The following is a 27065-nucleotide window of genomic DNA, read 5'->3' as shown; positions in this document are numbered from 1 at the left end:
GCCGGCGATCACTGTGTCCCGCTGCTGAGCATGCGCACTGTGCCGCGGCCGACGACCACCCTACCCCCTGGTGAGCATGAACGAATCAACGGCTGTGTGCCATATCTGCACAATGAAATAGGATCTGGACGTAGAAAGGAACAAAGTCACACATGCTACAACATGATTAGACCTTCAGAAACCTCTTTAATGTATATCGTTTAAGCTGCCTCTGACTTTCCAATATCTGTTTTATCTAAGTTTTCAATAATTGCGGCCTACCTGTCTTGGCACTTTGGGTAAGGCGTTGATCTGGAACCCTGAGGTCGCTGCTTCAAGACTTCTGGCTTGCCCGGTCAAGGCCCAGGTGAGTTGATGCTTCCCATTCCCCGTTCACTTCTCTTCCTCTCTCTCTTTCTCTCTGTTTCTCTCTCCCCTTCTTCCTACCTGCCTAAAAATTACCACGATCTAAAAAATGGAATGGCCTGTACCAAAACAATAGAAACAACAGCAAAACACCAAGCGAACAACAAACAGTCAAAAAAGGACCCCCAAACCCAAAAAACACCTTGCGCGCTAACCATTGGCACCACACGGCCCTGCGGCGCGGAATGCGCAGCGGCTACCGGCTTTCGACCACAGGCCTCACTGTTGAGCATGCGCTGTGGCCAACGTGCAGAAATCGCCTGGCCAAGCTTCTGAGCATGAGCATTCGTCACAAAAAAGAGACCTACAGGACAGGCCCGGCAACATGCTCAGAGTGCTCCAGTGGCCTAGGAGACTGAGCGTGCCCTTGCGCATGCGCATTATCCACTGCCCCTCCTCCCCACCGATCACTTCCCGCCCCGGGGCGGGGCTTGCTCAGTGTGCTCTACCGCCAAACCACCCAAACCCGCAGCAGGGCATGCGCCGGTGCTACCAGGCAAGGAACACCGGAACGCCTGAGCGCATGCGCAGCAGCTGTAGGCTGTACACCACAGGACAGGCTTCTGGGCACGCTCAACCGCACTCGGACGCCGGCAGCACGGCCAGGCTGCTGAATGGGCGCAGTGGTCACCAGCCGCTAACCGCCCGGACGCGCTCCTGAGACTGCTCACTACGTCTTCCAGCCGAACTTCTCGCCCTGCTGTAGAGCACTTGCTCAGACAGCCGGCCACCCCGAACCAAACCGCACTGATGGGCATGTACACTGTGCCCTCACCGTGGACCACCGGGCCCCGAAACTGAGACTACCCAGTGACTCACGGACGTTGGCTACACGGCCCTGCTCCTGAGAATGCACCGCTGTCACTGGCCGCTAAACACCGGCTCAGCCCTTGAGCATTCCCAGTGGCCAGCACATACTGAGTTCCACGTCTGGCTGGCGCGCATGTGAACAGGTCCGCGGCCACCTGCCACCAAACACCCAACTCGCTGCAGAGCAGGTGCAGGTGCAGCTGCACACGACCCCGAATACCTGACGAGCTGGGAGCATGGCCAGCGCCATCCAGCCGCCAAACACTGGGCTTGCACTTGAGCATGCCTAGTTGGCCCCCAAGTGCAGAGCATGCAGGTCCCGTTTCTGAAACTGCACAGGGAACTCCGGTCGCCAGCCACAGACCCCGTTGTCTTGTACGGGCAGTGGCAAATGGACACCGACTACCAGGCCACTCTCCTGAGCATGCTCAGTGTGCCCTAGGCGCACAACAACCCACTCCTCTGCCGAGCATGCGCAGCAACTATTGGACACCGACCACCCAATCCCAGCGAGCAATCTCAGTGGCCCCCGGACTCCCACAACCCGTGCTGCTTCGCAGTGTCCTCTGTCGGCCCACCTGCTGGCCACACAACGGAGCACGCGCAGTGTGCTAGAGCCGTGAATCGGCCGACCCTGCATTCCAACATGTGCATTGACCACAGGCTGGCCACCGTCTGGCCCCGCTGCTTAGCACGCGCAGTGTGCCAGAGCTAAAGACCGCCGCACCCCCTGATGAGCGTGAAGGAACAAACAAAGGGTCCTATAGGTGTATAATAAAAAAATACAAACAGCTACACAGAGAAAGGAACAAACTGACACATGCTACAACATGGTAAGACCTTACAAATGTCTTCATTTCATGAATATTTTTCAGGTACCGTTGAGTTTTCACAGTATATCCCTTGGAGGCGCGTAGCATGAAAGTGAAGTTTTATCTAAGATTTAAATCATTTCCCTACCTGTGGGGTTCAGTCCATAGAGCGTCAATTGGGAAGGCTTAGGTTACCCGTTCAACTCTTCTGGCTTGCCGCAACAAGGCACATAGGAGAGTTGATGGGTCCTGCTCCTCCATCCCTTCTGTTTCTCTCACTTCCCCCTTCCTATGTCTCCAGAAATAAATAAGTGCTAATAAGTGAATATTCATGTAAAAAAAAAACACCCAATAAAATATATAAATTCTTGCGCTGACCATTGACCTACCCTACCTCGCCGATGAGCATGAGCAGGAGAAGCTCATGGTCCATCGACCACTTGCCTCACTGTTGACCGTGCGCTATGGCCAATGGCACACCATGACCAGCCCAAGCTTCTGTGTATGAGCAATTGTCCAGGAGCACCCACCAGGAGGCCACGTTGTGGAGCACGCTAAGGGTGCTTTAGCCGCGGATCAGGGGACTCTGAGGTTGAATACCATCATCTGCCAGTGGCCGGCCATCACTCTGTCCTGGCTGCTGAGCATGCGCACTGTGCCGCTGCTGTGGACCACCCTACCCCCTGGTGAGCATGAACGAATCAACGGTGTGTGCCATATCTGCACAATCAAATAGGATCTGGACATAGAAAGTAACAAAGTCACACATGCTACATGATTAGACCTTAAGAACTTCTTTAATGTATATTGTTTAACGCTGAGGTTGCCCTTTCAAATCTTCTGGTTTGTGGAACAAGGCACGTAGGAGAGTTGTTGGGTTCTGCTCCTCCATCCATTCTCTTTCTCTCACTTCCCCCTTCCTATGTCTTGCGAAATAAATATGTTCTAATATATGAATATTCATGTAAAATAACAATAAATATAGCGTCCTGTGGACAATGTGCATGTTCAACTGCACGGTCAGGTTCGTAGGCCACTAGAGCTCTCTGAGCTTGTTTTGGGGCCTGTCCTGTTGGTCTATGTTTTGTTACAAGTGTTCATGCTCAGAAGCTTGGCCAGGTCATTTATGAACGTTGTCCACTCTGCATTCTCAACAGTGAGTCCTGTTGTCGAAGGCTGGTCGAAGGAATAAACAAAAGGTCATGTAGGTGTAGAATAAAAAAAAAAACATCTACACATGGAAAGGAACAAAGTGATACATGCTACAACATGGTAAGTCCTTAATAATGTCTTCATTTCATGTATATTTTTCAGGTACAGTTGAAATTTAAGGTTATATTTTTTTGAGGTATTTAGCATACAAGTTGTTTTATTTAAGATATAAATAGTGGAACAAAATGATACACGCTACAACATATTTTAACCTTAAAAATTATTTATTTAATATATATTTTTTAGCTGCAGTTGAAATTCAATATTATATTAGTTTTGTGTTTTTGTCATAATTTTTTTTTAATTTTAAAAAATTATTTAGCACTGGTCACATGTTCAGCCGACCCCTATGATGAGAATGGTCAGCATCAACATAGCCGTGACCACTGGGTCTGTTGTTGAGCATATGCAGTTGTCTCTTGACACCGAGCAACAGGCCTTTCTTCTGACTACTATGCTTAGTTTTTCCTAGCCAGGCAACAGCCTACCCTGTTGCTTAGCATGTGCTGCAGCTAGCTGCCACCGACCACTGGTGTTGGGATCAACATTTGATATTTCACTGGAAGGAAAGCAAAGGGAAATATAGTTCATCTTGTTATGGCCATGAGGCCATATGCATTTACCAATGAGGAGCCCAAGTATCAGGATGGTATTTTATGCTCCCTGGTCAGTCCTTTGATTTCTGTTATAGTCTGCAACACTACCGTGTAATTTTAAATATAATGTCCTATAATAAGAAGAAACAAAACATTTCTTTTCCAAATTCTTGTATCTCTTACTAATTTAGTTGCTCACTCTGCCTAGCTTTTTCTTTTCAAAATAGTCAACTAAGTAACATCACATTAGCTCAGCCATCCACCCAGGGGATCAAGTAACTGAAAATCTATGGAATTTAAACCAGACTGGTCTAAGGTAGCACATTTCCAAGCTATGCAATCGGCTTTAGAACTTTCAGAAATACTGGACAGAAGGGAGACATTTATTTCACTTCTTATTCCTATGTCCTTGTTAGAAAGCCTAACTGTCCAACTCTTCACCAATCACTGCTTATTGATAGATAAAATTACTCTTCAGCTACCATCTTTCTAAAGAACAATGCAAACCTGAAAGAGGAAGAAGAATTTGTCTATTCAGTAATCCTGCACAGATGTCCCTTTTAGCTGGATGCTGATAAGGGACAATTCGATTAGTGTGCAGGAAACTTTGAGGAACTGTTGTGCTACTCCCAACCAAAACCAAAAGTTATCTTGCAGCTGCCTTTTCCCAGGACTCTTGAGGAATTCATATAATCCCTGTCCCATTCCTTTCCTGGGGCTGACATCCTTTGCTGATCTCAGACCACCTGCACCCAGGGTGTTTTTTAAATAAATTTTCCTTTTGGAACACACTAGCTTCGTGTTTTGGGTTCAACCCGTGGTTTCTGCCTTTTACTCATCCTCTAGGGTTCCACTTTAAACATCACTACCATGTTCCTGCTGCACCTGCCACCTCACTCTCAGCCATTAGGGGAAGCTTGATCTCAGCACTCCCATAGAACATTTCTAACAGGTAACCCAAGGCTAGTGTTGCTAGATGCAATCACTGCCTTGGACCTCATTGGCAAGCTCACCACAGTTGCCAGCTCCTTTCTTGAAACGTTTTCTTCTCATTTTCCTTCAGCTCTCCGGTTACTCCTGCCCAGTGCCTCATCTGGCTCATCTCCTTGAGTGACACAATACTGTGGGGTGTCCTAGGGCCCTCTCTTTGTCCCTTTCATGGTCCCCACAAACTTAAGGTGACCTTACTGCCATGATAGTCTGATAGCCCTACAACTAGATGGCCCTATACCTCCAGCCTGGACATCTTCCAGGACCTGACTGGCATGTCTCACTTTGCCACTGGATGAGAATTGGGAAAATAGCTGTGTTAGGCTGGCTTGCTTGCACTTTGTTTAATTAGTGCATGAGCACATGGCAGAGCCACATGTGCATAACCTATGTAAGGGTAAGGGTGCTTTGATTCAGGGCGGATTGCAGATCACTTGCCCGCCATTGTAATGGGCCGTTTTGCTGTTCATTCACCTGTTGACATGAGAGGCAACCGGGCTTTTTCCCTGTCTATTTGCTTGTCTGCCCTTGCAAGACTCTATTAAATAGTAATGGCCCAATGCTCTCCAGCTCTGCAGCTTCTCTATCATCTGCCTGAATCCCATGTGAACCTGCTGGTCTCAGCCAACAGCATTACAGTGGGGATTGGCCAGAGTCTCCCTGTGGCTGGTCAGTAGTGTCTGGGTTCTTGACTATGAAAAACACAAGTCCAGGTGATTTTAAGAGTGTATTCTTTAAAGGTGGTGACAGTGAGAATTTAGGAGAAAGAAAATAAAAGGTTCATGCCTCAGATAAGAAGTGGGTATGCTTCAAGGAGAGTGCACTGTGGATCCCAAAGGGATCTTATATGTTCTCTTTCTTTCTTTATTTTCTTTCTTTGTTTTAGTTAGAGGAGGGGAGAGAGTGAGACAGACACTCACATGTACCCCTACCGGGATTCACCCAAAAACCCTATCTGGGGCCTATGCTCAGATCAACTGAGCTGTTTTTAGCACCTGAAGCTGACACTGTTGGAATATCCAAGCCATCCTCAGTGCCTAGGGCTGACACTAGAACCAGGCAAGCCACTGGCTGTGGGAGATGAAGAGGAAAAGAAGGGGGAGGCGTAGGGGGAGAGAAGCAGATGTTTGTTTCTCTTGTGTACCCTGACTGGAAATCAGACCTGGGACGACCATACGCCAGGCCAGTGCTCCATCCACTGAGCCACCAGCCAGGCCAAGTGCTCATATATGTTTTCTAAAGGTGGAAACCCTAGGGAAAGTCGTAGGGGAGGGTTTCAGGAGAATATTCATCATCTTTCCAGGTGTGTCCTTTAATATGTTCACTACCACAATAAGTGCATAGAAGGACCAGGATCATTTTCTGGTCAGTTTTGCCTCTATCTTGTATTTGTTTGGTTCTAATTGTTTGATTGGTAGATAATTTATTTCCCTGACTTCATCCATCCCTGGCTTTGGCTGACACTCATGGCACTAATTGGGTCTCTGTCATTTATCTCCCTAACCAGGGTGATTTAAGGTATTTACTTCCTGGTTGGGGAGGAGAGATGTAAACTATACGGTCTCACGTGTCTTTAGGGAAGATAAGATCTTGAAAGATATCAGCTGGCTATAAATTGCTTGACTTGTTTGGTCCTATTTGACTAACCATTTGCCTCAGTTTTCCTTCTCCCACTTGTCAAAAGTTCTCCTAATATCTAAGTATTCTGCTACAACTTGACAATGCCACCATACATATCTGATTCAGACAGCAGCAGCACCTACCACTCAATGGTGTGTTCCAAAAGGCCAGTGCTTTTCCTATTTTCTCTCTCCTTCACACTAGGCATCCAATTCAATCTCTCAGCCAGTCCTGTCACTTTGATCTTCAAAACACCTGAAATCTGTCACCAGAAAGGGACCAGGCCAAATTGGATCTGTTCTGGCACTTTTTGCAATATGTATATTCTTCACTTTGTGCAGGGAATATTTTAAGTCACAAATCCAGGTGATTTTGAGAGTACACTCATTAAAGCTGGACAATGAGACAAAGAAAGGGCTTAGGGTAGAAGAGGCAAGATCACAACAAGATGAGTGACCAAGCAGCTCAGCCATGGCTCACGTTTTGTGCCTCTGTGACTCTTTCCAAAGTGCAAGCAGCTCTGCCTAGGCTCACTCCTCTTGCTGGTTTGGTGTAGGAAGAGCACCTCAGGAAGATGGCTCAGCCACTGTTCCAGCGTGAAGAAGCAGGCTTTGGAAGCTGGCTGCACGCCTGACCCTCTGGTCGACCCTGGGGAGGAAAATCTGTCAGTTTATGCCTGAAAGTGCTCAGTGCTCAGAAGTGAAGCAAGTACACTGTAAACCTTGACACAGGGTGCTAACTTCTGAATTACTAGGCTATGCCTTAGAAAGCTGCATTTTCCTTGTGGCTCACAGACTCTGTGGTTTACTTAGGTAGACCTTGTACACAGAGCACAAGCTCGTCATGGAAAGTACTCGGGAGGGACTGTCATGAAGCAACAGGTTCCCCCTAGGACTCCCTTGTGTGAGGCCACCAGCCACCAGCCACCAGCCACCAGCTTGTACAGCTGCCCTTGCTGTTCATTTTTACATGGTTTTCCATCCCCAGGCAGAAACCTCATGGTTTCTCTGTTTTTCTGGGTCAATTTAGCTAAAAGTATGTCAACCTTTTAATTTTTTAAAAAAAGACTAGACTTTTTGTTTGTTGATTTTTTTCTATTGTTTTCTAACATTCTATTTTATTTATTTCTGCTCTAACCTTTATTATTTTATTTCTTCTGCTTATTTGATTTTATTTTGCATTTGTTTTTCAATTTCTTAATATATAAAGTAGGTTATTGATGTGTTGTGATTATATATAACATTTGATTCTGTATATCTCATCGCCTGTTTGTTTATCTCTTCTTTTTTAAAGCCTTCATTTATACTAAGTGGATGTTTTCATGTATAACATTTTAATTCCTTTCAGGTACCATTTTTCAACTATTCTATGGCTGTGTTACTAACTGTGGGTATGGCAGCCTGTCACGACACAAAAGTCAAACTCATGAGAGGAAGGTGTTGGTGCAAAAGGAAAGAGGCTTATTCAAGAGTCAGCTACTTGAGATGATGGTGGTACTTCTGTCCTCAAAAACCCACCTTGCTCGTTTGATACAGGCAAGGGTTTTTATAAGGAGTAAGAAGAAGGGGGAATAAACAAAAAGTAGAACAACAGAATTGAGAGGAGGAGGGTGAGAGTTCTTTGCTGAGGGGACTAAGTGAAAACCAATTTTCAACAGTTCATTATTAAAGGTAAGTGAATCTCCCAGAGTTGGCATTTCTGGAAGTTGGTTCCTGCTTCTTTGGTTTTTGCAAGAACTCAAAGTATCAAGTAACTTATAAACTAAAATTATTGTTTTCTGCAACAAGTGCCCTGACATCCTGAAGTCAAGTGTCTTCCTAGACTTGAGCAAGAATCAGAATTGCAAGCCTTAGCCTAGGAGTGAGGAGCAGGTGGGAGAGTGCTGAGGTGGAGTCATCCAGCTTCTGCTTATCAGGTTAACTCTTGATATGTGCCAGCCAGAGGTGAGCAGGCCTTTCAACTATAATGAGAACTTGGCCAGAGATGAAAGCATAGACTTGATTATACACTTTAGATGTGTTACAGAATATATGACTTTGAATAATTAAGTTAGTAATATTGAATCATGCTTAAAAGAGTAAGACAGGACTTTTAGTATATTCTTATTTAGCTTTAGTCTCTGGCTAGTCAGACTAAGATCAATAAATATTCATTCTTAAATACAATTGCTTATACTTTATGAAAACATCTTTTTATTTTTTTATTTTATTGAATTTATTGTGTTGATATTAATTAATATAATTATACAGATTGCATTATCCTATGTGAAATAAGGCAGTCAGAGAAAGACAAGTACCATATGATTTCATTAATATGTGGATTCTAATGAACAAAATGAACTAACAAGCAACATTGAGACTGACTCATGGATAGAGAACAGACTGACACCAGTTGGCGGAAACTGGGTGGGAATAGGTGGAAGATTGAGCAAAAAAGAAAAAAATATATTTTAACTTTTCAAAATCTACATCAGACCATACTACCTTAATTCCAATGAAGTATAGAAATTTTACTTCTATATATTTTTATTCCTTTATATCCTTTTTGTATAATTATTGTTACACACTTTACACCAAATTATTTTACAAATCTAGCAATACATTGTTAAAATTATTACTTTAGATAATCTGACATTTTTCAAGAAATATTAAGTTTATGTAATAACATTTTATATCCAAGGATACATTGATTTTGTTTTTGTTTTTTTTTTTTTTTTCTGAAGCTGGAAATGGGGAGAGACAGTCAGACAGACTCCCGCATGCGCCCGACCGGGATCCACCCGGCACGCCCACCAGGGGCGACGCTCTGCCCACCAGGGGGCGATAATCTGCCCATCCTGGGCTTCGCCATGTTGCGACCAGAGCCACTCTAGCGCCTGAGGCAGAGGCCACAGAGCCACCCCCAGCGCCCGGGCCATCTTTGCTCCAATGGAGCCTTGGCTGCGGGAGGGGAAGAGAGAGACAGAGAGGAAAGCGCGGCGGAAGGGTGGAGAAGCAAATGGGCGCTTCTCCTGTGTGCCCTGGCCGGGAATCGAACCTGGGTCCTCTGCACGCTAGGCCGACGCTCTACCGCTGAGCCAACCGGCCAGGGCCTGATTTTGTATTTTTATGTTGAAAAGGAACCAGTATATTTGGTTTGTTTTATAAAAGAAAATTGCCAATTTAAAAAGTACATTTAATTTTTTTGAATTTTTAAATGAATTTATTGGGATGACATGGTTAAAAATTATATGAGTTCCAGGCGCACAATTCTACATTACATCGTCTCTACAATGTATTGTTAAGTCATCCTCTATCACCATCTATCTCCCCCCTTCCTCAACCTCCCCTCACTCTCTTCTTCTTCCTGCAATCCCCATATTGTTGTCTGTGTCTATAAGTTTTCTTCCTTTGATTAATTCCTTTAAATATTCTCAATATTGATTAGTTAATGTGAGGGAATGCCTGTATATATACATATATGTAACAGCCTTATTGAGATATAATTCACACACTATAATGTTCATCCTTTTCAAAGCACAGCTTAGTTGCTTGGTATGTTCAAAGAATTGTGTATATATCATCTCTATCAAATTCCAAAATGTATTCAACATCTTCTAAAGAATCGCCATACCCATTAGCGGTCACTTACCATTCCCCCCTTCTTTCTTAACAACTGCTAATCTGTATTCTCTCTATATACATTTGTCTATTCTTAACCTTTTATATAAATGGAATCATACAAGAATTGGTTTATCGTGTTCAGCTTCTTTCACTTATTTTCAAGGTTCAAAATGACGAAAGTCAAAATGCATACATACACATAAAGATGTTCATTGCACCATTGTTTAATATGTCAATCCATTGTTAGAATTTAATGATGAAGAATATTAAGATACTTGGAGAAAAGCACTAATAGAAGTCAAAGTGAAAAACAGGAATTTAACAAGAGGTCAATGAGAAAAATATCCATAAAATACAAGAATATTTTTAAAAATCTATGACATGCTTCTTATTAGAAGCATCTAAATAATTGTTATGCCAGTGGTCAAAGCCAGGCAGATTCACATTGAATTTGGGCAGACAGTAGAGTAACTGTGGAGCTAGAAAGCTCTGGGATATTCCCATATAGTAGATTCTCACAAAGGTACATGAATGAGCAAACAGGCAGGGGAAACTGCTTCTCACTGCTGGAGAAAAAACAGGAAAATGGTCTCTCACAGTGGTGGGCAAGCCATCTGTGCAAAACTACCCAGAGTCAAAGCACCTGTAGCCTTACATAGGCTTGCACATGTGGCTCTGCCACGTGCTCATGCACTAGTTATGCAAAGTGCAAGCGAGCTCTTTCCCAACAATAATCAATTGCTCAAAAAAATACAGGAAAACAAGAAAGTATTTTTTTAGCTTAATAATAATAAAAACACAATGTATCAAAGATGGGGGATGCATGTAAAGCAGTTCTTAACGGGAAAAGGACTGTATGAAAAGGCTGCAGGAATTGAGAAGTACAGATTGGTAGTTACAAACACAGTCATGAGACTATAAAGTACAGCAAAGAAAACACAGTCAATAATATTGTAATAACAATGTATGGTGTCAAGTGTGTACTGGAAATGTCAAGGGAACGTTTTATAAAGTATGTGATTGTCTAACCATTATGTTATACACATGAAACTAATACAAAATAATATTGAATGTAAACTTTAATTGAAAACAAAAATTTGCCTGGCCTGTGTTGGTACAGTGGATATAGTGTCAACCTAGAATGCTGTAGTCTCCCATTCAAAACCCCAGGCTCACCCGGTCAAGGCACATCTGAGAAGCAACTACGAATTAATGCTTCCTGCTCCTCCCCCTTCTCTCTCTCTCTCCTCTCTCTAAAAGTCAATAAATAAAATATTTAAAGAAATTTCTTTTTAGGTGAGAAGAGGGGAGCTAGTGAGGCAGACTCCCACAAGCACCACAAACAGGATCCACCTGGCAATCCTGTGTGAGGCATGATGCTGGAGTGCTCACCTTTTTTTAACATCTGAGGCTGACAAACTAGGCAACCAAGCTATTCTCAGTACCTGGGGCCATGCTGTGGGAGAGGAAGAGGGAGAGAAGGGGGATAGGGAAAAAGTAGATGGTCGCTACTCCTGTGTGCCCTAACCAAGAATTGAACCCAGGACATCCATATGCTGGCCCAATGCTTCATTCAGTGAGCCAACAGCCAGGGCTAAAAAAATTTTTTTTTAATTAAAAATATATAACTACTATGCCACACAGCTGAAACTAATATAATATTGAATGTTAACTGTAATTGAAAAAAAGATATTTTTAAGGTTTAACCATGTTGTAGCATATATCATTTCTCTCCTTTACATGGCTGGATGCTATTTTATTGTACAAGTACATTGGTACCTTGAGATCCGAATTTATTTCGTTCTGTAAGGGAGCTCCTAAATCAGTCAACTCGTATATCAAACTGCCAATACTGGACCCATGCACCAACGCGCCAACTATGGCAGCTTCGGGAATCGTGACTCGAATCTCAGAATTTCGCTCGGATCTTGAGCAAAAAAACGACTGAGTCGCAGCTCGTATGTTAAAAAAAAAATTTGTTGGTCTGTTCGTATCTCAAGGTGCCACTGTATATCACATTTTGTTTATTCCATCATGCTCAGCAGTGAGGTCGGGTGAGGGCACACTGAGCATGCTTAGCAGCGGACTAGGTGGTAGGAGGCTGGGGTCCATGCGCATGCTCAACAGCAGAGTTGGGTTGTCAGAGGCTAGGTGATCAGTGTCAGGTGACCACTGTGCAGGCTCAGCAGTGGGCCGGGGGTCTGCAGCTGGTGGCTGCTGCGTATGCTATGCTCAGCAGCGGGGTCGCATTGTTGGAGGGGCTAGGGCACACTGAACATTCTCAGGAGCGTGGGCGAGTGGCTGGTGTCCGGTGACTTGCGCGTGCTCAGCAGCGGGGCTGGTGGTCGGCGGGTGGCGGTTGCTGCGCATGCTCAGCAGCCAGGTTGGGCACAGTGAGCATGCTCAGGAGGATTGCTGTTGTTTGGAGTCCGGTGGCCACTGCGGATGCTCAGAAACGGGGTTGGGTGGTCGTTGTCAGGTGGCCCCTGTGTATGCCCAAAAGCGAAACTGGTGGTCGGCGGCCTTGCTGCTGCGCATACTAAACAGCGTGGCCCGTGGTCGGCGCCCGGTAGGGTAGCTGCTGCCCATGCTCACCAGCGGGTTCAGATCGTGGGGGGGGGGGGGGGGGTCTAGTGTTTGTTGCGCATGCTCAGTAGCGGGTTGGGTGGTAGGAGGCTAGGTCACACTGAGTATGCTCTGCTCAGGACTTTGACCAGGTGGTTGGTGGCCTGTGACCACTGCACAGGCTCAGCAGTGGGGTCGGGTGTTTGGAGTCCAGTGTATGCTACGCATGCTCAGCAGCCTCTGGAAGGGCCTGGGCAATGCTTCAGCTCCAGGCTGAAACCCTGCTGGAACCAGGCATGCAGTGTATGACAGGCTGGTGTGGCACCTGGCCGACTGAGATAAGGGCTAGAGGGCAGAGTTTCGTTTCATAATACAATTAATATATCCACAATGCAAGTAATCAAAAGAGCCTGCTGACCGCACGCGGGCGTCACTGTGCCTTTGTGAGTTTAAGGAATAGTGAGATGTGCACAAACAGTAGGAAGCGGACTGTATCGGTGACATTTGTGTTATACACAAGTGAAACCTGGTTTCCCCTATATAATGCTGGTATTTGAGGCTGGTCACTCACTGAATTCAATCAGACGGTAGAGGAACTGTGGAGCTGGAAAGTGTAGGGCCATACCACTTTATTGGAGGCTAGCAAAGACAGGTGAGTAAATAAAGGTAAATCTGCTATTTTCAATAAGGGCTAGGGAACAATGAAAACCGCATCTCACAGTGGTGAGAGAGCAATCTGGGAGCATCACCGCCCAAGGGAAGCACCCATAGCCTTATATAGGCCATGCACACGTGCCTTTGCCATATGCTAATGCACTGATTAGGCACAGTGCTTGCAGCGGTAAACTCGGGAGCAAGCCTAACACAGCTACCCCACAAATGAAGATACAGTTTTTAAACTTTTATTTATTGATTTTATAGAGGGGGGTTGTTAGCAAGAAACATGGATTTTTTGGTTCACCCATCCATGCATTCATTGGTTGATTCTGACATGTGACCTGACCAGGATCCAACCTACAGCCTTGGCATATAAGGATGATGATCCAACCAACTGAACTACCCCGCCAGAACACAGTATAGATATTGTTTTTTAATAGGGGATGGGAACAGAGGAGAAGAAAAGGCAGCTGGGGACAGATGACAGAAAGCCCTAATCCAACTTAATGAGGTTGAGCTTCATCTCTAGTCACTGAGAGCGTCAAATGTTTTAACCCACGAAAGCAGAGTAAGCTCATGACATCGCTCAGTTGGACTGCAGGATGGCTGGCTGGCAGAGGACCCTTACGTGGGGAGGGCTTTGTGTCCATGGATAGAACGCTCCACCTAAGCTCTTGGAAGTGGTACCTGAAGTATGAAGAGGAACACTCAAGAAGTACTTGAGGAGCAGAGAGGCAGGAATTAAATAGAACTGCAATGTTTTTAGCTGTTAGGGAGAATGGAGAAACCATTCACAGAAGTGGGAAAGGAGGCAAAGGAAGATTAATTAAAATTGACAAAGACCTAGATGATAAGTTTGGAGCTAAGTATATCAGAGGTCCAGAAAGAGAATGATTCTGTGTCTCCTTATGTTAATATGACCTTTCTTTCTGTTGCTTAAACTTCTTTAGTTGGATGCTAAAAATATGAGAATGATCCAGAATTAGAAAAGATCCGAAAAGAGGGTTCCCTGTTTTCCTGCCCTGTCCCCTCCACTAAGGATCTTGTGTTTCCCTGCCCTGAGCCCTCACCCACAGGCCACTGCAGAGTGTGTGTTCTGTCTCTGATCTTCACCTTTCTAGCCTCCTGGCTGTATGCTCACTCTCTGTACCTGAAGCACATCTCACTCTCTTTATCTGTCTAAATCTTACCTGTGCTCTCAAGACACATCTCAAATATCATTTCAAATGTCAAATCACACAGTGATCTTTAAAAAATATAAAGCAGGCCCTGGCTGGTTGGCTCAGTGGTAGAGCATCGGCCTGGCGTGCAGAAGTCCTGGGTTCGATTCCCAGCCAGGGCACACAGGAGAAGCGCGCCCATCTGCTTCTCCACCCCTCCTGCTCTCCTTCCTCTCCGTCTCTCTCTTCCCCTCCTGCAGCCAAGGCTCCATTGGAGCAAAGTTGGCCCAGGTGCTGAGGATGGCTCTATGGCCTCTGCCTCAGGCGCTAGAATGACTCTGGTTGCAACAGAGCAACACCCCAGATGGACAGAGCATTGCCCCCTGGTGGGCATGCTGGGTGGATCCGGGTCGGGTGCATGCGGGAGTCTGTCTGACTGCCTCCCGGTTTCCAACTACAGAAAAATACAAAAAATAAAAAAATAAAAATATAAAGCAGATCCTGTCATTCCTATGTCTAAAGCCTTAGTGGTTTTGACAGAATTTTCAACCCACCCAAGTGTTTGCCCTGCCCTCCCCTGCACCCCAGTTAGCCTGGCTCTCCCAGCCCTGAGGGCTCTTGCTGTCCCTTTGGGGACAGCTTCCCCAGTTCACCATGTGGCCAGCTCTGTCTCAACAGCTAAGTCTGAGGTTAAATACGACAAGATCTTGGGGAGCCCTTTCCTGAATCTTCTGGGGAGTTACCTTGCACAGGTCCTGACCCAGCCCTGCGGGGCATCATGTGGAAATAGGTCACAAAGTTAAGACAGGTCACAATGGTAAGATGGGTCATAGAGGTAACCTGGTGACTGTCCAGGATCAGCCAAGTGGGCAAAGGTAACCAGGTGTTCTTTTTTATTAATCAGTGAATGAGCATTTTTTGAGCGCCAACAATCGCTAGACCCTAAAGAATGCACAAAAGGTACAGCCCCACGCTGAAGTCTTGGCCTTCAGTGCCAGGTGTTCTTAAAAGTGGGAAGCGGGCAGGAGGGTGGGTCAGAGATGTGAGGAGACTCCACTCGGGTTTCTGGTTTGGAGGCTGGAAGAGGCCACAAGACAATGTTTGGGGACCCCCGGAAGCTGGGAGGGGCTTTAGCAAGGATACAGGGGGAACTGTCTTATAAGTAGATTCTGCCAGCACCCCATAAGCAAGGGATGTAGCCTCCCAGAGCCTCTGGGGGGAAGGCAGCCTGATGAAGCTGCCTCAGATTTCTGACCCACCTCACCTGCAATCACACTTTGTGGTGTAGGCTGCTCTATTTGAGGTCATTTGTTAGGGAAGCAATATAAAACTAATATAGTCCCTACCAGTCCCAAGTTGTGTCACCTAAGTCTGTTTTCTTCATGGCTCTTAATATCATTTAAAATGAAGTGTTGCCCTTGTCCACCTGTCTGTCTCCCAGTCCATCTCAGCACCAGATAGGTGACCTGTGAAGGCCTTGCCCTGAGACCTAGGTCTAGTGAGTGGCACAGAGGAGTGGGCAGCTCCCATATGCTGAATGATTTTGTAGGAAGTGCTCTTTTCTGATTTCATAAAATTTTACTTTTGTAATAAAACTGATTCATTAATATATAAATGCATATGATTTATTAAACCTTTTAAGGACATTCCAAATAAATTCATAATTTTTATCTATCTATCTATCTATCTATCTATCTATCTATCTATCATCTATCTATCTTGTCAAAACCGGTGTCTCAGTTTTTGGTTCAGAGACCCAGTTACCGCTTTGAATTCCTCCTGGAGGGAGGCGGTCCTGGAGGCAGATTGGTCTCCTGTCCTTCATCCCTCAGGGACCAACCCTTTGGCCTATGGTGGCCAGTTGACCAGCAGTGCTCCTGACACCTCATCTCATGTTTGCCCACCTGATCTTGCTTCCTGTGGGGCCCGGGGACTCCTTTCCTGGGGCTGTGATGGCCCTGGTGATCTCAGCTCCCTGAAGTCTCTTTCTTACTTGGGGACCAGGTTTTGCAGCCATTGGAATTGGAGTACCCCAGGTGCTGTTTGCTCATGGCTGCATGCCTGCGGGGAGTAGGTGGTGTGGGGCAGCCCCTCCTGAAGTCCCCCACCAGGTGGCTCACTGATCTGCCACCCCCACCCCAAAGTGGCAGCTCCCTTTGAGGTACCTGGGGACAGTTGCAGGGAAGAGGATGTCGGTATCTGAAGGGTCTTTCTGGGATTAAGAAAAGCAAACATGGCTGCCCCCAGGGGGTGCTGTTTCTCCATGGGAAAAGCTTCCCATCAGGAAACCCCAGGAAATCTAAAAGCAATTCTGCAGAGGAACAAGTTGTGCCTTCCAGAGATGAAATTGTGAAAACTGAGAAACAATGTGTGTTCTCTCAAGAAACCCAAATAAAACTGTTCTGCAGAATGTGTCTATCTTATCGGGTCTGCACCTTGTAAGCATACACAGGAAGTGGAAGACGAGCATAGTGGCAGATATCAGGCCCAACAGTGTATGTTTTCCTGCTGACATTTTAGTCTCTGCTTTGAAGCCCCACAAGGAACAGCAGTGTCTGTGGCCCCTGTGGTGTTTGTGGGGTCCAACCGCTCCTCTGGCTCTGGCTGAAAGGCATTTGAACAAGGCTTGTGACTCTACAGCCTGAGGGCTGTTGACACAGAAATGACAGAGAGGATGCCCTGCCTGCTTGCATGCCTGCCTGTCTGGGGTGTTTGTTTCTTTACTGTGGCTGGACCTGGCTGAGTGGAGGCCACATACCCTCAGCTGTCCCCATGTCACTGAGCAGCTCTCAGTGACTGCCACAATGAGTCAGACCAGAGCAGTGTCAGGGCCACCTTCAGACACTGTTATCAAGAAAGAGTCAAACTTTGTTTCAAATAAATCTTTTCCTGGACAATAGCCCAGGGACTGGACCCTCATTCCCTCCCCCGGCTGCTAATATAGACACTGATTTCCTGTCCAAAGCTGGGTGTTCCAACAAAATTAAGAGTTATATCTCTAGGAAAATAATATTGCAATCTCACTGAATCTAATATCCAGCATGAATCAAGGATTCTTATGTTTCTGGTCCTCTTGACACCTGGAGCAGCTTTTCATTTCCTGTCTGCTTGTTCCTGTTCCATCATGCTCATAAATCAGGTTGTGATAGTCACAAGCCCTGTGTATGATCTGCATGGCCTCCCTCCCTGACCTGTGCAGCCTTCCCCTCTGACCCGTACAAACTCCCTTTCTGACCTGCACAACTTTTTCCTCTGACCTGCATGACTCCCCTCTGTGATCTACACAACCAGCTTTTACTACTGGTTATATAAAAATAAAATGCTTATAGTGAATTTTATGAACAAATGCATGTTAAAAAAATCCAACACACTTCTTTATAGAAAACATTCAACAAACTATGACTTGAAGTGAAATTCCTCAACCTTATAAAGGGCATCTATGAAAAACCCACGGCTAACATTATACATAATTGCAAAAGACAAAAATCTTTCTCCCTAAGATCCGGAACAAAATAAGGTGCCTGTTCTTACTACTTATATTTATTATTGAATAGGAGAAAAGAAATAAAAAAGGAAAAGAAATAAAGAGTATCTATAAATTGGAAAAGAATAAGTAAAAATATTTCTATTTGCAGCTGGCATAATCTTATGTACGGAAAATCACGAAGAATCAACAAAAACTTGCTAGAGCTAATAAACTTAGTAAAGTGGCAGAATACAATATTAATATATAAAAATGAGTTGTATTTCTATAAACTATTAGTGAACAATCTAAAAATAAAAGTAAAGAAAACAATTACCCTTATAATAGCATAAATATAATAAAATACTAATATATGTATTATTGCTTTTTAATTTAATATTTAACTGATTTGTGCACTAAAATATATACAATGTAATTGAAAAATTAAAGACCTATGTAAATAGATAGATATCTGTATTAGTAAACGTAATTTGTTAAGATGGCAATTCTCTCCAAATTGAGCTATACATTCAATGCAATCACTGTGAAAGTTCCAGTATACTTCTTTACAACTAACAGAAATACAATAACCTAGAATAACCAAAACGATCCTGGAAAAAAAAATAAATTTGAAGGACTCACTCATCCAGATTTCAAGACTAACTAAAAGCTACAGTAATCACGATGGGATGGTTCTGGCATAAGAATAGATATCCAAAGACATTGAATTCAAATATTATAACTTCAGATAAATAGAGGATTTAACATCTGTATGGGTAGGAGGCATCAGGCCTAAGCAATTCAGCTACCTTTATTTTGCTGACACGGGTTAGTTTTTCTTTCTTAGGTATGAGTCAGCCTCTAGTTGTGCTTTCTAGTTGCAGAAGATATATTTTAAAGTTTTCTTAAAGTCCACCTTTTCCATTTTTCAAATAAATTTTGTCATCATTCTTCTTCCAGTTTATATATTTCTGTATATTTACTTTGTTATATCTATATGTGAGATTTTCTTGATACCCAATTTATCTGATATGTCTAAAAAAATTTTTTCAGTTGAAAGAAGTACACAGTCACATGGAGATACATTTCTAGATGATGGAAACAGAACTTAAACACATAGTCTGATTTCATATTTTATACTTTCAACAATTATGCTTTGTTGCCAGTGAAGTTCTCACATTAGCTTGATTAATTAATTTTATTATTGAGTGAGGGGCAGGGAGGCAGAGAGACAGACTCTCACATGTGCCCTGACCACAATCCACCTGGCAAGTCCCGTCTGAGGCTGATACTCTGCACATCTGGTGCCTCTGATCCATTGCTCAGCAACGGAACTATTTTAGCACCTAAGGGAAGGCCATGGAGCCATCCTCAGTGCCCAGGGTCAACTTGCTCAAACTATTTGAGCTGTGGTTTCAGGAGGAGAAGAGAGAGAGGGAGAAAGAAAAGGTGAAAAAGCAAGTGGTTATTTCCTTATTTCCCCTGTGTTTCCTGACCGAGAATTGAACCCAGAACTTCTACACACCGTGCCAACAACACTCTATGGCTTACCCAACTAGCCAGGACTTCACATTAGCTTTATTAAAAATTATGATAAAATTTACTCTTCTAATTATTCATTTTAGGTGTACAGTTCAATAATGTTAATTAATACATTCACATTGGTTTTCAACCAATCCCCAGAAATATTTTCATCTTGCAAAATTAAAAACTTTATTAAATAAAAACTTACCATTTTATCATTTCCAAGTTCTTAGAAAGTACTAATCTACTATCTGTCTTTATGTATTTGATTACTCTAAGTACCTCATATAAGTAGAATCATACAGTGTTATTTTGTGAGTGGTTTACTTCACTTAGCATAATAGCTTTAATATTTATCCATGTTGTAGGATGCTAGTTCAGATGCTGGTGAGCATGTGGTTTTGTTGGGGTATCAAGAGAAAGGAATTTCAAAAAAGTTGCATTTGTAGAAGCTTATGTTGTTGCAGTAAGATTTATTAGGAGCTGAAGTTGAAGATTGCTCACAGGTATTCAATGCCTTCCCTCCATCTACCCCAACAACAACAACAAAAGGTCCAGTCTTGTCTTCAAGTCCAATATAAAAACCAAAGTCTAGATATTTTAATTTACTGGGCTATTTCCAGATCTTGGCTATTGTAAACAATGCTGCAATGAACAGGAGAATGCATATCTTCTTTTAAATCAGTGATTTGGTATCCTTAGGATATAATCCTAAAAGTCGGATAGCTGACTCAAAAGGCAGTTCCATTATTAATTTTTTGAGGAAACTCAATACTGTTTTCTACAGTGGCTGCACCAGTCTGCATTCCCACCAGCAGTGCAGTAAGGTTCCCTTTTCTCCACACCCTCATCAGCACTTATTGTGTGTTGATTTGTTAATGAGCACCATCCTGACAGGTGTGAGGTAATATCTCTTTGTGGTTTTAATTTGCATTTCTATGATGATTAGTCACATTGAACATTTTTAATATGCCTATTGGCCATCTGTATATCCTCTTTGGAGAAGTGTCTCTTTAGTTCTTTTCCCCATTTTTTAATTGGATTGTTTACCTTCCTGGTGTTGAGTTAGAAGTTCTTTATAAATCGTGATTATTAACGCCTTATTAGACATATTGGGGAATATGTTCTCCCATTGTGTGGGTTGTCTTTTTATTTTGTTCATTGTGTCTTTTGCTGTGCAAAAACTTTTTAGTTTGTTATAGTCCCATTTGTTTAGTCCTTTATTTCATTTGCGTGTGGAAATAAATCAACAAAAATATTGCTACGAAAGATATTGGAGAGTTTACTGCCTAAATTTTCCTTCAGTATGTTTATGGTTTTGTGACTTACATTTGAGTATTTTATCCATTTTGAGTTTATTTTGTGAATGGTGTAAGTTGGTGGTCTTGTTTCATTTTTTTTGCATGTATCTGTCCAATTTTTCCAACACCATTTATTTATTTATTTATTCCCAAAACCATTTATTAAAAAGACTGTCTTTACTCCATTGTATGCTCTTACCTTCTTTGTCAAATATCAATTGACCATAAAGGTGTAGGTTTATTTCTGAGCTCTCTGTTCTGTTCCATTGATCCATGTGCTTGTTCTTATGCTAGTACCAAGCTGTTTTGATTAGTACGTCCTCGTAGTATAACTTGATATCAGGAAGTGTGATACCTCCCACTTTACTTTTCTTTTTCAAGATTGCTGAGGGTATTTGTGTTCCTTTTTGGTTCTATATAAATTTTTGAAATATTTGTCCTATATCTTTGAAGTATGCCATTGGTATTTTAATAGGAATTGCATTGAATTTATAGATTGCTTTGGGTAATATAGACATTTTAATTATCTTTATTCTTCCTATCCATGAACATGGCATATGCTTCCACTTGTTTGTATCTTCCTTGATTTCTTTTTTTAATGTCTTATAATTTTCTGGGTACCAGTCTTTAATCTCCTTGGTTAAATTTATTCCTAGGTATTTTTTATTGCAATAGTGAAGGGGATTGTTTCCTTAATTTCTCTTTCTGACAGTGTATTGGTGAATAAAAATGCCACTGATTTCTAAATATTAATTTTATATCCTGCCACCTTTCCTAATTCATTTATCAGGTATAGATTTTTTTTTGAGATTTTTAAGGTTTTCTATGTACATTATCATGTCATCAGCAAATAATGATAGTTTTATTTCTTTTCAATTTGGATGCCTTTTACTTCTTCTTCTTGTCTGATTGCTGTGGCTAGGACTTTCAGAACTATGCTGAATGAGTGTGGTGAATGGGGGCAACCCTGCCTTGTTCTTAACCTCAAGGGGATTGCTTTTAATTTTTGTCCATTAAGTATGATGTTGGCTATAGGTTTGTTATAGATGGCCTTTATTATGTTGTGGTATGTCCCCTGTATTCCCACTTTGCTGAGTGTTTTGATCATAAATAGGTTCTGGATTTTATCAAATGGATAAATTTCTAGAAATATACAGTCTTCCAAAACTCAATCTGGAAGAATCACAAAATCTTAACAGAGTAATTATGACAAAGGAAATTGAAACAGTTATGAAAAAAATCCCAACAAACAAAAGTCCTGGACCAGATGGCTTCACAGGTGAATTTTACCAAATATTCAAAGAAGAACTAACTCCTATCCTTCTCAAGCTATTTCAAAAAATTCAAGACGAGGGAAGACTTCCAAGCTACTTTTATGAGGCAAACATTTTCCTCATTCCAAAACCAGGTAAAGACACTACAAAGAAAGAAAACTATAGACCAATATTTCTGATGAACATAGATGCTAAAATTCTCAACAAAATATTAGCAAACTGGATCCAGCAATACATTAAAAAAGTCATACATCATGATCAAGTGGGATTTATTCCAGGGAAGCAAGGCTGGTACAATATTCACAAATCTATCAATGTGATTCATCACATAAACAAAAGGAAGAATAAAAAATCACATGATTATATCAATAGATGCAGAAAAAGCATTTGACAAAGTCCAGATATTTTGAACTATGGTTTATCCATATAAAAGCTTAGTCCAGTCCAAACACTGCTTAAAGCCTTTATTTGGGAGGCTATATGGCTGCCAGACCATGAATTATGTGAGCAAACAGGGCAAGTGTTTACCAAAACAGGAAGGCAATGGAAAGGCAAAAGGGGTCATATCTCTGATAAATCAGTGTTTATATTTTTCTTTAAGCCAGCCAGTTTTTAAAATTTTGCAGGCTTGGTCCTTCCTGGTGGCTCAGTGGATAGAGCATAGGCCTAATGTATGAACATCTGAATTCAATTCCTGATCAGAACATGAAGGAGAAGTGACCATCTGCTTCTCTCCCCTCCCTCACACCCTTCTCTCTTTCTTCCCTTCTTGCAGCCAGTGGCTCCATTGGTTCCAGTGTGGCCCTGGATGCTGAGAATCTCTAGATTAGTCCAACTGCATCAGTCTCAGGCACTAAAGATAGCACAGTATGACAGCATTAGCCCCAGATTGAGTGCTGTTTGGATCCCGGTTGAGGCACATGCCTCACTATCTTCCCGCTTCTCAAAAATAAAAAATCACAGGCATTTGTTGGTTTCTCCCACTAACCAATCAGATTCCTTTTCTAGGCTACACTGGCAGGTGTCTATGGCTGCCATTCTGGCTTCTACTGCACATGCCTTAAAGTGACAGTACAGAAGCTCAAGTCAGCAACCCCTCGTTCAAGCTAGTGAGCCCATGATCAAGCCAGATAAGCCTGTGCTCAAGACAGCGAACTCAGGGTTTTGAACCTGAGTCCTCCAGCCCCAGTCCTATGCTCTATCCACTGAGCCATTGCCTGGTCAGGCTGGTAAGATTTTGAGTTATTAATTTATTCTTTATCATTCTATTTCCTTTCTTCTTTTCTCCTACTATATGAAAAACATGATGTTAATTGCCTTAAGAGAAAGAGGTGGCAGGGAAAAAACAGATACAGATTGAAATATTTTCTGATGTTGATATTTTCAAATTGTACATTCTTAAAAGAAGGAAGCTGGAAGCTGGAGTAGCTGAGGAAGACACATTACTGCCACACAGCTGAGTATGCTTTTAGGACCATACACTACTATGTATACCTAAAGCACCTGAAATACAAATTTGGAGAAACTTTGGTACCTCAATGGTTAGCTAGATTAAGTGCCTAATTAGGATTTTTATTTCAACAGGGTGGAGTAAGCAAGCAATTGGTACTTTAGTTTGTGAAGCCATATGTTCATCTCAATGTATCCTAAGGGAATTTGGTACCAATTTATCTCTAACCTAGTGTCCAAGAGTTCAGTTTCAGATTATCAGCCCTAACACAGAATGGAGCCCCAGTCACCCAGGAGAGGATATAGTAACATATTTTGCTGATGTTGGATGGCTAGCAAAAGAAAAAGGAAAGTGTTAAATAAGACAAAGGACATATATCAGATGAAGGCAACCACTTCAGGATGACCTCTCCTTCTTTGAGAAGCCCCCAAGCAGGCAGTTTTCCATACTAAACTTATCCCGAGATGAGTCTCCACTGAAGATACCACTGGCAAATGAAGAAGCACTGAGGAATATCTGTGTTCTTTTTCTTATTTATTTTTTATTTTTTTAATTTTTTTTACAGAGACAGAGAGAGAGAGTTAGAGAGAGGGATAGACAAGGACAGACAGACAGAAATGGAGAGATGAGAAGCATCAATCATTAGTTTTTCATTGCACATTGCAACACCTTAGTTGTTCATTGATTGCTTTCTCATATGTGCCTTGACCATGGGCCTTCAGCAGACTGAGTGACCCCTTGCTTGAGCCAGCGACCTTGGGCCCAAGCTGGTGAGCTTTGCTCAAACCAGATGAGCCCGTGCTCAAGCTGGTGATCTCGGGATCTTGAACCTGGGTCCTCCGCATTCCAGTTCGATGCTCTATCCACTGTGCCACCGCCTGGTCAGGCAAGATCTGTGTTCTTGAAAATGAACTTGCTGCTCTCAGAACTCAGATTTTTAAAATTGTGACCCTGCAAGAACAGCAAAATCTCATTGCTGTTGGTTTATTTTATTTTTTAGTAAATTTATTCAGGTGACATTGGTTAATAAGATCATACAGGTGTCAAGTTCACTGCAGATTTAGATTCTATTACATCTGTTACCACAGTGTTAACCCTCTGTCCCACCACCCTTACATCTGTGTCCCTCCATTTATCAACACTCCACCAAGGTATATCTGCTATTTATCTGATAGGAAAGTGAATAGAGAAAAAACTCTGTGGTGGAAAGACTATATATTAGAACAACTCAAAGAAACTTCATATGCTAGATATGCTAGAGATCCTTAAAGATATGAACAGAGTAAAACTTTGGTCAATAAAAAGGACACAACAAAATAAAAATCCTAAAACTGTGAATGCTTTTGACCCTGCTGCCTCATAGCATAGACTCTGAAAAAGAAATTTGCTTACTAGTTTCAAAATGATAAGAAAGATGTAGCTAAAAATGGAATTCCCAAGTCTGCATCAGAAGTCAACAGGTGCTAGGGTGAGTAGTAGAGGGCGGGGATGCTGTGTTTGCAAGAGATGGAGGAGAGCAGCTTAGAACAGCAGGAGTCTGCCTAGTGCTGTGGTGAGTCTGCTCTGGGGTTTGTAGAGCAGTTGAATACTCACTTGATTTTCCTCCCACAAGAAAGCTGTCTTTTTCAAAGATGGGCTGCCTGGGCTTGGTGGAAGGGTAATGAGATAGTGTGAATCTTCTCAAGTTGTTCTTTCTTATTTCTGTGTTTCACCCAGGTGATGTGATCTCTCACCAGGAATCTTTTCTCTTGTTAAGGTATTTTTGTGCATGAATACTTGTTCAAATTGATGGTGGGAGAGGGGGAAGAGAACAAACAGTGGACATTCCTATATTGCCATTCTGCTGACATTACTTTCCTAAAAGATCTCCTTTCTGCTTTTCTCTTTTCAGGCATATTTAAAAATAAAACTAGTTACTCTCTGATGGCCAAGACCTCTAGGTGATCCAATTCTGTTAAGTTCCAATTAGTTATGATCCAGATAAGAGTTTTTAAAAACTCAGATAGATACGAAATTTAGTACACAAACTGGGGTGTTTGTATGGAGGTTTCTATGATCTGAGATGAAACGTGAACTTAATAAATTCAGCTGGACTTTGTAGAGAAGAGGCTATTAAATTTTTATTTTCTATCACTTGTAATATAACCTAAATTATGTAGTCTTGGGTTTGGTAGAGATTTAATAAACTTAGTCTTGATTTATAAATGTGTCACTAGGGCCTAAGGCACAATAGATCCTTAATAAATGTTTATAAAACAAGGATACTCTTTTTGAAGAATATTAATGTGCTTTTATCTTTTAACATCTATTCACTCATGTATGAGATTACTCAAGTTTTACTAAATGTGCCCATTTCCCTCACTAGTGTGTGTATGTGTATGTGTGTGTAAAGGAAGAATCAACATTATAATAGGAATGGGAAAAAAATGTCAATGTAAAACTTTTAGCATGTAGAAAAGGATTTACCCCCTAGTCTGTAGCAGGCAATAGTCTTGGAGAATGAGTGTTCCCAAGAGAGTTAAAAAAAAAACAACCATAAACAACTTTTTAAAATTTCCTTTGACATATGGAGAGCCAGATTTGTTAAAATGGGAAGTTTGTGTAGCATTGTCAGCAAACTAGGGAGAAGATATTTCTTTCATCACCCAGGCTGTGGCTTAGTGTCTCCAGGAACAGGGTATATGATATAAGGGAAGTTCAATACTAAGAGAAAGGTAACTGTAAAACTTGTCTCACTATTTCATGTGACTGTCATAGAGGAACAAGGACAGAATGGTGACAGCTGAGGAAACATGTTTTATGCTTTTTTCTTGGATCAAGGTCTCAGGGTAAAAGTTTCATTAGACAGATTAAGAATAGAGAAAATTCTAAAATCAGAGGAGTATTAGTTCTGTCCTCTCTAGGAGGAGACTTTATTTCGTTGTCCCTTTTTTATCAAAATGGAGCAGCAAACACATCTGAGTCAAGTTGCTGGATGGCATAGGTAGAAGAAGTTTAGTGCCCCAGAGACGTGTGCAACCTTTGTGTGGTATTGAAGGCTTTTAGGAGTTCCTGAATGCTGTGTGGAAATACAGGGAAAGTAGTTGATGGAGAGTCATCATGACACAGGCTGAATGAAGACAGCAGACTGGGAGATTCTGGGAAAGGTTTTACGAAAAAAAATTATAATAATAACCAATATTTTCTTTCCAATCTGAGTATAGTATAGAAATGGGTCAACCCTTATGCTACTGAAAAAATATAAAAATTAATAATTCCCTTTCTTATTTATGTTAGTTTAAATTAGCCTGATAGATCTTCACTATGCCATAGAAACAAAGGACCTGCTCTTATAGCTCTTTTTCCCAGCTAGATTTGACTCCAGCAAGCAGTTATGTTTTAATGCCTTAAGCCTCTGAAGCTTTCCATTTTGACTGCTCAGATCTGTTCAGATTGTGGCAGTCCACCTAGGCCATAGCCTGAGCACAATTTTCTAATACAGATGTGCAGAGGTAGTTCTGGGCAACATACATATCTCTCCTAATAATCAATGCCCAATAAAAATAAAACAAGCCCAATTGTAACATCCAGAATATGGTATTCAATCTCCACTTGCCTGAACAAGCATTTCTCTGAATATGGTCT

The 27065-nt window shown here is 42.3% G+C and overlaps 1 protein-coding gene and 1 pseudogene across 1 annotated transcript in view; one reads left to right on the top strand and one right to left on the bottom strand.

Annotated features, from left to right (window-relative positions):
- Nucleotides 1-21923: 21923 nt before the first annotated feature.
- On the top strand, nucleotides 21924-25365 carry LOC136317641 (mitochondrial fission regulator 1-like; annotated as a pseudogene).
- Nucleotides 25366-26424: 1059 nt separating this feature from the next.
- The window catches only part of KLHL4 (kelch like family member 4), a 93630-nt gene continuing 92989 nt past the window's right edge, over nucleotides 26425-27065 (bottom strand). The window contains exon 12 of the mRNA XM_066249941.1: nucleotides 26425-26499. Coding sequence (XP_066106038.1) covers nucleotides 26436-26499 — 64 coding nt within the window. The 3' untranslated portion in view covers nucleotides 26425-26435. The remainder of the gene's footprint in view (nucleotides 26500-27065) is intronic.

Source organism: Saccopteryx bilineata, chromosome X (genome assembly GCF_036850765.1).
Source record: "Saccopteryx bilineata isolate mSacBil1 chromosome X, mSacBil1_pri_phased_curated, whole genome shotgun sequence".
Taxonomy (NCBI): domain Eukaryota; kingdom Metazoa; phylum Chordata; class Mammalia; order Chiroptera; family Emballonuridae; genus Saccopteryx; species Saccopteryx bilineata.
The sequence above is the reverse complement of the archived record's forward strand: the minus strand, read 5'-3'. Positions and strand labels throughout refer to the sequence as shown.